Below are 13499 nucleotides of genomic sequence, written 5' to 3'. Positions count from 1 at the left end.
TCAAACTCTTGTCTGTTGTTTCATTCTAATAAGGGCTAAGATTTGTTTCAGAGATCTTGGGAAAATAACAGGTAGTAACTTCAATGAGAACTGTCAGGATAGGTGACCTGAGCAAGCTACAGGGAGAGATGAGTATAATGCTGGGGCCTGAGACTGATTGGAGAGCTAATAGGTTCTGTACATAGCTACTGTAGGCTTTCATATAAGACACTAGCTTCAACATAGTTCGGTGCATGTCCTCATTATGACAAACAATCTGCTGGGTTAAATGAAATTTTACATACATAGTTAACAATGCCTTCTATTCTGTAGGCATTAGGGGTGACACATGGGATGGCTAAATGTTTAAGCAATGAAAAGCTAGATTAATAGAAATCTGACTAGCCAGTTAACAATATACCCTTTAATAAAGACATATAAGGCATTTAATTGAATATGCTGAAAATTACCGCAAAGATGGATGGCTTCTCAAAACGCACTTCTAGATGATCAAATAAACCTGCTGTTTTGTAGACTGGATTGTGTCCTACAAAAATCGAATGATTTAGCAGTCTCCAAAGCTGTGAGTGGTGAGTTCCCATTGCTGAAGCCTCTCAGAGCAATATGAGTTGTAGAGGTAAGCAGACGTGTCAATAGGAGACCCTTCATTAATATTCTTCTGGAAGCTCACCTGTGAAAGGCAGGCTCGAGGCTCATGAGGGGTAATTTAGCATCATTGAAATACTGCGTTTATTATCTAATTTGTTCCCAGTAGGAATATGTGATTTGGAAGATGTGACACAATGACCTAGAAGCAGTGTTTCAAAACAACTTTATTGGAAAAAAGAAAAAGGTGATAGAAAAACTGCACAATTTATAATTCACAATTAAGAGTCTTCTAATAGTACATGTACAACCAAACATGTTAACCACAGTGGGCAAAGAAAATAACAGTCCTTGGTTAACTTTTCGTAAGGATAATCAATAATTTATTTATTCTTTTATTGTCACAAATTACCACAATTATCTAGCTACATGACCAGTGTCACTACATATCACGGGAAGATTGTCCACCCACACTTTACTGAGACAAAGACAATTGCCATGTATGTGTTAAATGTACAGGAAGATGTTAAAGGGGGGCTACTTCATGTATAAGACAAGATGCGGCATGTAGTTTAGTAGCAGATCTGATTTAGCATACACTATGCCAGGAGGTAAGCATAGACATGTTTTGGCATTGAACTATTAAAATAGGAAATAAGAAAATTAGCGAAATAAATCCAGATTTTTAACTTACAATAGATACATTAAAATAGGAAATTAATTAGGTCCTTAGTATTTTTGTTCATTTTTTTTCCTTTTGTTTTTTCATTGTTTTCTTTTTTTTTCTATAAATGTGTGCTATGAATATATCACAAGTTAAGGGAAGATATTAGCCAAAGAAGGTACCAGCATATGAAAAACAAATTAAAAAGTACCAGGTATTTTTTGCTTACAAAAAATTTAAACTGTAAAGTCACAAAATATATATAAAAATGCCACATTGAACGAGGCAATGATACTCTACCGAAACTGGTAGCGTGCTCTCTAAGCCAGTTGTCCCCATGTGTCTGGTCATACGGTGGTCACCGACAGAAAGGCATTATGGACCCTAGTGCCATCTGGGGATTTGGCCCCATGGGTCATCAGTTCTTGGATTGTCATCCAATTATCCAAAATTTTCTTGTTTCTTTTTTTCATCATCTTTTTGTGGCTCAGTTCGATGATGCTCAGCTCTTTCTTGCCTTCCCCACTGCTCTGTGGGCTCTCTTTAAGGCTCTCCAGCCGACTCCGCATCATGAACTCCCGGCGCCGCCTTTGCTCCTTGGCCCGGACCAGGTGTTGCTTTCTCTCCTCCTTGCTCCAGTAGCGCCCCATTTTCATCTCACTCATGGTGTCGTCATCTGTGGTCATGCCACTCCGCTCCTCCTTGATCTTTAAGGCACGTTCCTTCAGAAGTCGGTCTCTCACTGGCCTCTTGGTGATGTACCGGGTCCCATCACTCCTAATTTTTACCTTCCATTCCATCTTGGGCTCCGAGCCCCTTTGCGATTCCTTGCACATGCTCACCAAGCTAAGCTGACTCTGGGCATACTCCACAGCCGATTTCTGTTGAATTAACTGCATGTAGCTTTGATAATGCCGGGCATGCGCCGGAATGTTGGCGTATCTGTAGGAGGAACTGTGGTAAGGAGAGAGGTATGGAGGATGCTCGCTGACTGTGTGCTCCTGATCCAGAAGCTGGCTGCTTTCTAGACCCTTCTCCAGGCTTTCGATGCTGCAACCTTCATCGTTGGCTTTGGCTTTGGTAGATGCATATTCCCTGGTGCTCTGTCTGGGAGGGGACTGATGGGCTGTCATCATGCTTCTCAGATTTTTCTTATTGGTGAGGTTGATCATTCTTGGAAGGGAACTGTCCGGGGACCTGTCTACAGTCAGCGGAGTGCTTCTGCAGCTCTCCGCCGTATTGTACGCACTCGAGCTGTCCTTGTCTGACTTTTCTGGGTGTTCCATGATGTCATCCAGTTTCCCCCGTTGCACATCCAGGCTGGTGTTGTAATTTCGGAATCCCCCATCATGCAATGCCCAGATGTCTCCGTATTGGTCCGTCACTTTCTGGAGCCTGTGGGCCTGCATGATGTTCTGGCACTCTAGCTCAATGTTTCGCAGCTCCTCGTTAAGCAGCTGCAGCTCGTGCTCCACCCCGTCCTGTTCCCCTCGATTGCACTCGATGGTACTGCTTGAGTAGTACAGGTCATAATCTCCGTGGTTTCGAATCTTAAGCTCCAACAGCTGCTGGAAGCCTTCGCACACCTCCTGGTTGCTGGCACAGTCGGAGTCTAAGCAGTCACCCCCAGCACAGCTCTCATTGCATTGATGCTCAAGGCTCCCTAGCGTGTCTTGGCTCTGCCCCAGCTCTCTCTTGCTCTTCAGGGCGGTGCTGTGGGGCTCCTCCACTGTGTTCTCCTGCTCTGAGCTCTCATCATTCCGCAAGCTCTCATCCGTGCGCCCCACGCCACTGTCCTTCTCCTGGTTGTTGGAAGAGGAGGTGGCCGTATCTGTTGTGCCTTCTTCTTCCTCCTGTTTTTTTGGCTGAGAAAACAGAACACAAGATATTATTTTTGGAAAGCCCTGGCTGTTGTAAACTTGCTTGAAGAACAATGTTTTGTGGCTAGCTGTTGTTTGCATAGGAATTTTAGAAATAGAGACAATTAGTTCACAACAGTCTTGTGTGTAGCATAACAGAGGAAATATGTTTCCTTATAACTGTAACACTCGCTGGGTATAAATGAGACAGAGAACCTGGTAACGAAGGATCTCTACATTCAGCTTTTCTCTTTGGGAAACCTAGCTAAAGGATATATACAAAGTGACAACTTCTCAGGTGAAACCACTCCCAAGAGTCATGAAGACAAAGTATCTACATCTTTTTCAGCAATTTGTAGGTCTAATGCTTAAGTAACTATTGCTGATTCTTAACTTTCTTTAAAGGAAGTCGAAGAAGGCAGAAATGACCACTTATACACTACTGATGTATCATTGATCTATTTAGTGATCTACCAAAGGCACCGCCTGTACTGCCCGTTTACCAACCACAACTTTACTCCTTACCTGAAACAGCATGAGTTGGAAAGGCAACTGAAAACAATTACCTGTCGCCACTTACAACTTGCTGACTGCCCTGTATGCTTCTGTAAAATCTTTTTTGGTTGCCCACCCCACATTGTGGTTTTAGGGTATAAAGTGAATACTAACTGGACCTGGATTGAAGCCTTTCAGGAGCTGTCCAGTGACATCTCTTTTGTCACTCCAAGCATTGGTGGCAGAATGCTTATTTCAGAAGGACCACCACCACATAAATCAGGGGGTGGGGGTCTTTACGGACAGGAATGTGCAGAATATAGTAAGGCTGGTATCACAAAACAGCAGGTCCATGTTAGGATGCTGTACTGGAACTGCAAACCTCCATCTCTCTCTGTAGAGGAGGATGCCCCACACCACACAGGTCTAGGCTGTGAGTTGCTTAGTAGGCTGAAGGCAAAGCTCTCCTCCTATGGTCCACATTAGTTATGGTCAGCATGTTGTGTTCCTGGATACATGGCCACAGTGCATCTCCTTCTACATCATCCATCTCAGAAGCAAGAACAATGTCCCAGAGCTGGACCATGTACAAAGTATTCTTAGCCACTAATTTCCTGCACAGGTGAGATTTAGTCGGGGGCAGGTGGAATTGGTTAAGGGCATATGTTTAATCTGAGCCACACTTTCTGCTGGAGACCTACATAAGGGCATCGGAAGAAGGAAGATTCGCTCTCTCTTCTTTGCCTGCTTGCCTTGTGGGACTGAGCAACTGCTAGACCCTTGGACTTCCATTCACAGCTGCTGGTGACCATTGTTGGGGAGTTGGACTATAGACTGTAAGTCATCAACAAATTCCCTTACTATATAGAGACTACCCATACGTTCTGTGATTCTAGAGAACCCTGACTAATACAGAAATTGGTATACATTCGGACATATGTTCATTAAGTAACAACATTCTTCAGCAATCGTCCCTGTGGTGTGGAGCCAGCTTAAGAACAGATATGAGCAGAAGCAGTCAAGCTGACTTGTGAATGATGCCATAAACTCAAGCTCCTGTGAAGAATATGACCTCCCTCTCCTCAAAAAGAAACTTGTGAGTTGTGAAGAAGCATGCTCTGTAGCCCTTTAGGAGGGCACAACTCCGGCTCTGTAGCCCTTTAGGAGGGTGCAACTCCGGCTGGCTGGCCATATGATCTGATGCCAGTCTGAAATGCTCAGATGCCCGAACCTGTACCTCCATAGTAGGACTGCCTACCCTACATATCTTCTTCATTTTTGCAAGAGGAAACTTCTCTACATGAGTAGACACAAGGTGTCTCTGCATGAGACCTTCGCCTTTCTTCCTGGTATAGGGGTATAAGCTAAGTCTTTGCTTAAGGGCTGACAGACTTCTGGAGATGCAGCAATCCCTTCAGGGGTTCTTGACTCTTCCTGCCTTTGGAGTCTGGGTGTAGTAGCAGAATCATAAGGTTCCATTTGGGGGATACTGGATAGCTGTTTGGCCTGATCCAGTCTGGATGTCTATTGTTGCTTACTTGCTTTTTGTTTCCCCCTACCTGTTAATTTTTTTCCCTGGATTTTGTGAGTCCATGTTGGTGACAATTGGTTTGATAGAGGCTGAGGGATTTTGTGGCTATAGCAAGACTCTTCTGAAAACTTTCTGTATACAAGGGACTCTGGTTCTGAAGAAGCAAACACTTCCCTGGATACCCAGGATGACAAGACCCCCGGGAGGGGGTGGTGCTAGGACAACTTACTATAGTAACACATGGAAAGGCCTCAGAAGAACATACCCCACTCCTGGTTTAGAAGGATCTTGGCTCATTTGGAAGGTGCCATTGAGAGTGGTCAGCTCTTAGCCTGAGGCCACCCATACTTCTTGGGAGTTCAGGGCATTCTGAGACACTAGTAGGGGTGTCTGGCAGATTGGTGATTCTGGGAGATAATGTCCCTTAAACAGCACATCTGGCTTGAAACATTTCCTGAGTAGTGACTTGTCCTTCAGCTACCAGATAAACCTCTCATAGAAGGGGTCCCAGAGATGCAATGGACAGAGATGAGTTTAATCCCATGAAGGCGAATTGCCCCTAGAATTCCTCAGACTAATGATGGTAGAAGTGGAGTGCTACCATCTCTCCTTGGTGACAGGAGATGTTCCTTTATGGTTTTTTTCCATAACTCACTTTATACCAGTGCCTGGTGGCCTTTCTCTGGTGAATCTTTGACTCTGTGAGCCTTTGTAGTTTTTAGGACTGGCATGGCTCCTTTAAAATTTTCTTGTGGTCCTCTTTCAGACAGTTCTTAAACAGCAGGCAGTGAACTAGCGCATAAAGATCTTGAGCCCTTTAAGTTCTTGCTCTGCTAATTTTAAATCTGTTGATTATTCCAAGTTATGTATAAGATTGCTATTTCAGCTAGGTCTAGCTAACAGGGACATGGCTGAGAGTGAATCCATAGACGCATTGGAAACTAAGACCAGGAAAAACAAGCAAGCAAGCAAACAAACAAGAAACAACAAAACCAAAGCCAACCAACCCAAACCACCACCACCAACAGTAACAACAACAACAACAACAACAACAACAAAACACCAAAAAAACCCAAAACAAACAAAAAAACAACCCTCTATCAGGTGCTGTGGACCTGGCTTCATTTGAAAGCCCATCTGAAGACTGTAGAAGACTTGAAAATACAAACCTTAAGATTAGATGACCTTGACTTTTCTATTGGCTCACGAATACAAGTCAGTTTTAACTTTCTTTTTTATAGCCTGGCAGTTTGTATTGTAGTCTCCTGACTAGCTGAAAAATAGATAAACTTTGTGTATGTGTGTTTCTGTATATTCTGTTGTATGCACATTATATTGTATGTGTTTATATGACAGGATGAAGGAATTCTCTTCAAACTGTTTCAGTTACATGAACAGATGCATAAATTAAGACTTTCGCATTTAAAAAGTGCCTGTTTGTTCAAATCATTGATATACAGTGTGCTTGGGTGTGCTGGCCAGGTAGGGTTATATTTATTATCACTAGATATAAGATATGAGAGTTGTGTCTAAATAAATATAAACATTTGTAACATTCTTAAATATTAGTTAATACACTTAAGCTTGTTAAATTTTGTGAAAATGAAGGATTATTCTGCAGGGTTATGAATGTACTTTCTCCCATCTTTTGGCATATGGCATTTAAAGCTTGATTTCTCCCTGGGGTTTGCTAAGGTTATTGTGATTCAAAAGTATAACTAACATGTGCAATTCTATATACAAAGAGCACAAAATGAAGAAGTTAAGATATCTTTGACAAAAACAAACAAACAAACAAAAACCCAGAAAACAATGTTTATAGATAAGAAGTAATTTTGTATACTATGACTAACCCAGGATGAAAAGGAAGAAATGAAAGAAGGAAAGTAAGGAAGGAAAGAAGAAAGGAAGGAAGGAAAGAAGAAAGGAAGGAAGGAAAGAAGAAAGGAAGGAAGGGAAGGGAAGGGAAGGAAGAAAGGATGGACAGGCTTTGAGCAGTCACGGAGAATCTGTAGATGGCAAATCTTACAAGACAAATAAACTATCATGTGTTGCCAGTGAGCTATAATTAGAAAGAGATTGTTTATATTTGTCCAAACTCAAGCATTAACACAGTGATATCAAACCAGAATCTCAATGCTCTATGTCTAAAGCAACAAGGCACTCTGAAATTATGTACTTATTCTTAGCAAAATTTATGTTAGGCAGTTCTAATATTCAGCTACCAATCAGGACGATTATTTTAAAATGCTGTATGCAGTGAAAGTAACTACTTTTTTGGTCAGCTGCTAATTCTTACCAAAGTCCTACCGGTTTCCATGGTTACTGTTGTCTTTATTCATCTACATTTTTGCTTCTTCACCAAAGTAGTTGAACACAAGTACATGAAAAAGAGTCTAAGTCGTTCTTCTTACTGTTAATTTAAGTTATAATTTATTTTAGATTTCCATACATGAATACTGTGTTTATATCATTTTCTTGCTTCTTCCCCATCCAACTCCTCCTAGGCCCCCACTCCTTCTCAACCTTCATGGCTTCTTTGTTTTAATTTTTATTGTTAGAAGCACAAGTGTGTATATGTGTGCATGTGTTTGTGCGTGTACATATGTGTTTTTGTGCATGTGTGTGAGTGTGCAAGTGTGTGTGAGCGTGTAAGTATGGGTTTGAGTGTGAGTATGTGTGACCATGTAAGTATGTGATTGTGTGAGAGGGTGTGCATGTGTGTTTGTGTGTGTGCCTGTGTGAGAGTGTCCAAGTGTAAGTGTGAGTTTGAGTGTGAGTGTGTGTGTGTGTATATATAAATACAACTGTCTGACTCCATTTGTGTTGCTCATGTGCACTTGTGTGTAGGGTTGACTACTTAAGATTGGATAACCTATCAGGGGACTTATCACTGGAAAGTATGATTGTCCCTCTGTCAGCAACCTTTGATTGATTGCCTGTGGCTCTTTATCTAGGGGGAAGGCCTTGTGGGTGTCCCTCAGTCTGCACTGGAATATTATCTCGCATCATCATTACGCAAGCCTTATTTAGATGGCTGTATGATTGCACTTTCCTGGATACAGCTTTCTTGTCATACATAAAAGATGCTATCTCACAGAAGACGTTCAACCCCCCCTGGCTCTTACACTCTTTGTGCTCCCTCCTTCTCCAAGGCTCTCTGAGTGTAGGACACATTTGAATACAACTTTTAGGGACAACTGAGCGCATAAGTAAGCTGTCTTTTCTTTAATAAAAATTGGCATATGGCTACAGAAAATTATATCTCTTTGCTTAAAGCTAGACTATAACATGGAGTGTTTTGCTTATTTAGTTCAATATTTTCCTTTTAAAACTTTATAGCTGTGCATATCAAGTCTTCGTAGGACTTAGACTCATTACACAGTGAGGCTTGTTCGGTGCCGTGACATAATGCCTGCTACCAACAGAAAAGAAGAGTGAGCAGGACTTCGCAAGGAGCACCAGCTGTCCTTGGCTCGAGAGCATTTCTTCTAAACCTCTTTGTTGCCCAAACGTCACTGAAATGACTGAGGTAACTTCCCCATCACTCACTTTCCCTCCAGTGTGGGCCAGTCAGGCTGGCAACTAGCAGAAAATCAACCTAGCTACAGGATGGCCAGGCAGTGATGCTGCAGAGACAGGGGGACACATCAAAGAACTGAGAGAGTTACTGTAATCATGAAAGAGTCATTTGTGTTAAGCTTACTGAAGGAGGAATGAAGAAGCATTCTTCTATGCTGGGAAGAAGTTCTCTTCTAATAACTACCACAGGAGGCTGCCCGGTGCAGCAGCCACCACAGCCTGTGTAGAAAGTGCTTCAATGCAGTCATTTCTCTCTGCATTCATACCTCAGGCTGATGCTATTTTCATTTTAGTCACACGTGGTGTGGTGAAGATGGTCATTTAGAATACCTGCTATGGTCTGCCTCAGTTTGTCTGTAAGCTTCCCCTTGCCCACCTCGTTCCTATTAAGCTGTTTACTCTTGACTACTAAGAGCAAAGCCAAAAGAGCTTGTACCACTCTGCCCTTCTAGTAACAAACACCTCAGGGAAAACAAGAAACAAAACAAAATACCTCTACTAAGCAGCAGCATCAAACACCACATGGTTTGAGGAACCTACCCTTCGAAATATTAGTGTGAATGATTCACTGGGCTAAATTGCTTCTCAGGGAAAATGAGAACTTCTGTATCCATGTCTTAACTCTCACTGAGGAAAAGTCCAATGAAGGTTAACCACAGATAGTCACTGTGTTAGACTTCTCATCGGCTTCATGACTCGCCTTCAGTCTATGATGTAGTGAGCATTACCATTTACGTGGATATTAGCAGATCTCAACAAATGGAATTAGAAGAGCCAAGGCTTTAAAGCTAGTGTAGACAAAAAAGGTGACTCTATTCTTCGAGCAGGATTGGCTTTCAGCTTCTGGTCCTTTTGTGCCATGTCCTAAGCACTGGGTCTTCCTCTTTGGATTTGGGAGGAGGGTATGCCAGGGAGATGGGAGACCAGGGGAGCAAGACTGTGGGGTGGCCTGATTTGTCATTTCCTTTCTTATCCTCAGAGACAGGATGTCCCACTGACCCACGAGCTGGGGTTACAGGTGTGCTTGGAGCATGAGGTTGTTGTTGTGATGTCTTGCTCTGCTAGGTTCCTCTCTGTGCTTCTCCCTGATGGTTCTATCTCTAGGAGCAAGCACCCGACTTCTCTTAAAGTTCATAATTTGTTTGGATTGCCTAGACGCAACGGAGACCTTGTATTTATTATTCTTTCCCGACACACAAGACTTACTCAAGACAACCCCAACTCTAAACCCTAACTACACCCTAATTCAGCAGGAAGTAGCAATAGTAGCCATCACCAAACTTTCAAGATGGAAGAAGGAATAAAGACAAAGGATTGAAATCACCCCTGACCTGGATACACCCGGGTATCATTTTCTTAATAAAGTTCCGAGGGTATCTTCGAGCAAAGGAATTGAAGACTTTTAAAATGCCACAATAAGATCTAGCTGTAGTGCATTTTCTTAATTAATGGTTGATGTGGGAGATCCCAGACTAGTGTGGGTGGTGGCATTCCCTCGGGTGGTAGTCCTGGGTTCTATAAGAAAGCAGGCCAAGGAAGCCATAAGACCAGGCCAGTAAGCAGCACCCCTCCATGGCCTCTGCCTCATCTCCTTCCTCCAAGTTCCTGCCATGTTTGAGTTCCTGTCTTGATTGCCTTTAATGATGCACAGTGGTGTGGAAGCAGAAATCAAATCAACCCTTTTCTCCCCAAGTTGCTTTGGTCATGGAAATTCATCCCGGCAACAGTAACCTTAACTAGGATGGTCATGGAGGGCTTTCTTCTCTGCTCCTGAACCCCCCTAGAATTAACCCAGTGCAGAGGCAAGTGTGGGCTCTGCTTTAGCTCCTGGCCTCCTTTCTGGCTGTCTATATGATACAGCTTTTTTATTCTGTAGTAGTCTGAAGCCATACCATTATTTTCTACACCCATTGAACAATGATTCCTTCCCCCAAAACACAGGCACAAGTGTTAGTTCCCAGGAAATTTTGAGCAATGCTGATTGGCAGGCATAGACATAATATCAAAAACATGTTTTGACATGTGTGCACATATCTAATAGCACATATGGTATGAATGTGCATACATTATTTACTTTCATATAGAACAATTTACCAATGGCCTAATGGGATGAATATGGTAAAATGACTTTCTTTCCTTATCACAGAGCATCTGTGTTCCACATTGCACTTTCTGCTTTGTTTTCCCTACTTGTTAATTTCCTCACCACTAGATCTGTTTCCTTATCCTAGCAAGTTCCACTACATCATTAAAAACAATTAAACCCGGGGGCAAGAAATTTTCTATGGAGAAATAAAAGTAAATAAAAAATAATAAAATATAAAATAATATAAAAAAATAATGAAAGCTCTCTCTAAATAACCACTGTTTTGTTCCCCAAAAGGAATGTCACATAAATAATAAAGAAAACGTAGCCGTGTACCATTCAATTCTAGGATTCTCAAGCTTTCCCTACAATACCTTCCCTTACTTGTTATGAACACAATGATTAATGTCTAATGTCTCAAGGATAAATCAAATTGTATGTAACTAGCAAAGGAAAGCTGCTCACAGCTCCATGCCAGGCTCTGTCCAACAAAGGCTGCATGGTGTGCCTTGCCCACCATATTCTTGATGGTCTACTACTTTGGGCAGTTTGAGTTTCTATGTAACAAACTTGAGACAGTGTAGAAAGGCTAATGTTTTTCTTTGAGTCCATAGCAGCTGGGTAACCCAAGACAGTGTAAAAAGTTGACCTTGGTATAAAGCCATCACTGAGGTGCCTACAATGCTGAGTTGCTGAATTGACCTTGCAATCATTGTCACTGGTCAATGAAAAAGCATGGAAACAAAAATCTCCATTCCAATCCCAGAGTGCCTTGCTGTTAACATACTACCTTGGTGTTGTTTTCCCTCCTCACCCTGGGAGTATGACTCTCTGACAGGCGGTGTTCCCGACAGGACATTTCTAATGCAATGTTATTGTTTATAAGGGCAAAAGACGGTTTGAAGGTTTCTGTACTTGTCGTCAGTTTTCAGTCTTGTGGTGGAGAAAAATTTCCACACAATGCGTGTCTGACCTCGGGGGACATTAGGTGTTCCTTCATACAACCTCGCATCTGTATTACATCTGATGCGTGGGTAGCATTTGGTACTGTATCACTTTACCTAGACAGCATCTCTGCTTTACTTCTTTATTCCAGCAGTACCTCCCCCCCTCCTCAATTCTGTATCAGGTCACATTTTGTATCTAAGAAAGAAAAAGCCCGGAGCAAGGACTTTTTTGCTTGTAAGAGGCGGCTGCCAACAAAAGATATCTTTATTTGTGGCCAGTGTTGAGGCCATACATAAAAATTCCAACCCTATCTATACTACAAAAGAACCACCACCCAGCAGCAGCGTTTCTGAACACAGACCACCACTAGTGGAGGGGCCAGTAACAGTCACAATTCTGCATCACGCCTGACTGTGCTGATGGCATAGCTGGCAGTCTTAAGGTTTAGTTACTGCATTTTTGTTTGAAGTAAGCATATTTCATTGTTCAGTTTGGAGAGGTGATAGGATGTCTATGTTTCATGTGGTTAAACCTGTCAGGATATATTTAAAAAAAAAAAACCCAGACATCTTTATGACGAGGAGGAAACAATTAAAGTTGAGAACGGGATGATAATTAAATGAATTAGTAAACTGTCAGAGAAATGTTAACGAGATTATGTCAGGCAGATGAAAGACAAGAATTAGACATAAAAATCTAGGTCATCTGGTCTTGTTTTTCCGTGCTGTGAAAATAACAGAAATAAAGAAGACTACGAGACTCACTTTGCCTTAGCCCAGGCTGTGATCGTCCCCCATTTTAAACACTTTAAGGTCAGGAACTCTGTTTTTAAAACATTCCCGCCATCAAGTATGGAATTTACAATGTATGAAGAGTTCAAATTTTTGTTGAATGAATATGTGACCTTAATACAACATGATGTCACAGACAGGAGCCTGTCATGGCTGCCCTCCGAGAGGCCCAACCAGCAGCTGAAAGAGTCAGATGCAGGCAGACACTTACAGCCAACCAATGGACAGAAGCCACGGAACCCTGTGGTTGAATTAGGGAAAGGCTGGAAGAAGCTGAGAGGCAGGGTGATCCCATAGGAAGACCAGCAGTCTCAACTAACCCGGACCCCTGAGATCTCTTAGACACTGTGTCACCACCCAGGCAGCACACACTAGTTGATATGAGGCCCCCAATACATATACAACAGAGAACTGCCAGGTCTGGCCTCAGTGAGAGAAGGTACAGCTAACCCTTGAGAGACTTGAGGCCCAGGGAGTGGGGAGGTCTGGTGGGCTGGGGGTGGGAGGGTGGGGACATCCTCTTGGAGACGGGGGGGGGGGAGGGATGAGGAATGGGATGAGGAACAGTCAGAGGGCAGACTAAGAGGGGGATAATGACTGGACTGTAAAAAAGATTAAAGAATAACAACAACAACAACAACAATAATAATAAAGAAGTTTTAAAAAGACATCGTGATGTCATCACCTCAATTTATGCCACAGGGCATGCCTATGACAACCACTGGGCCAAAGATCACCTTTAAGGTTGTTCAGGAGTACACAGATGTGATTAACCCATGATGGACACAAAACCCTACCGCATGTCATCATTCTATTTACAGTTTAACTATTCAAATAGTAACATGTATATTTTAAAGCTCAAATGCTTGTTTTAACGTTACCTCATGGATGATGGTTGCTTGTTCCTAGCTGGCCTATCCATAAGCAAAGCACACATTTACTCTTTTTTTTTTTTTTT

General features: G+C 42.4%; 1 protein-coding gene across 1 annotated transcript in view; it reads right to left on the bottom strand.

The window, feature by feature from the left end:
• Window positions 1-810: 810 nt before the first annotated feature.
• The window catches only part of Pdzrn4 (PDZ domain containing ring finger 4), a 356285-nt gene continuing 343596 nt past the window's right edge, over window positions 811-13499 (bottom strand). The window contains 1 exon segment of the mRNA XM_021183579.1: window positions 811-3114. Coding sequence (XP_021039238.1) covers window positions 1597-3114 — 1518 coding nt within the window. The 3' untranslated portion in view covers window positions 811-1596.

This window comes from Mus caroli, chromosome 15 (genome assembly GCF_900094665.2).
Source record: "Mus caroli chromosome 15, CAROLI_EIJ_v1.1, whole genome shotgun sequence".
In the NCBI taxonomy this organism is placed as follows: Eukaryota; Metazoa; Chordata; class Mammalia; order Rodentia; family Muridae; genus Mus; species Mus caroli.
This window is presented reverse-complemented; position numbering and strand designations above follow the sequence as displayed.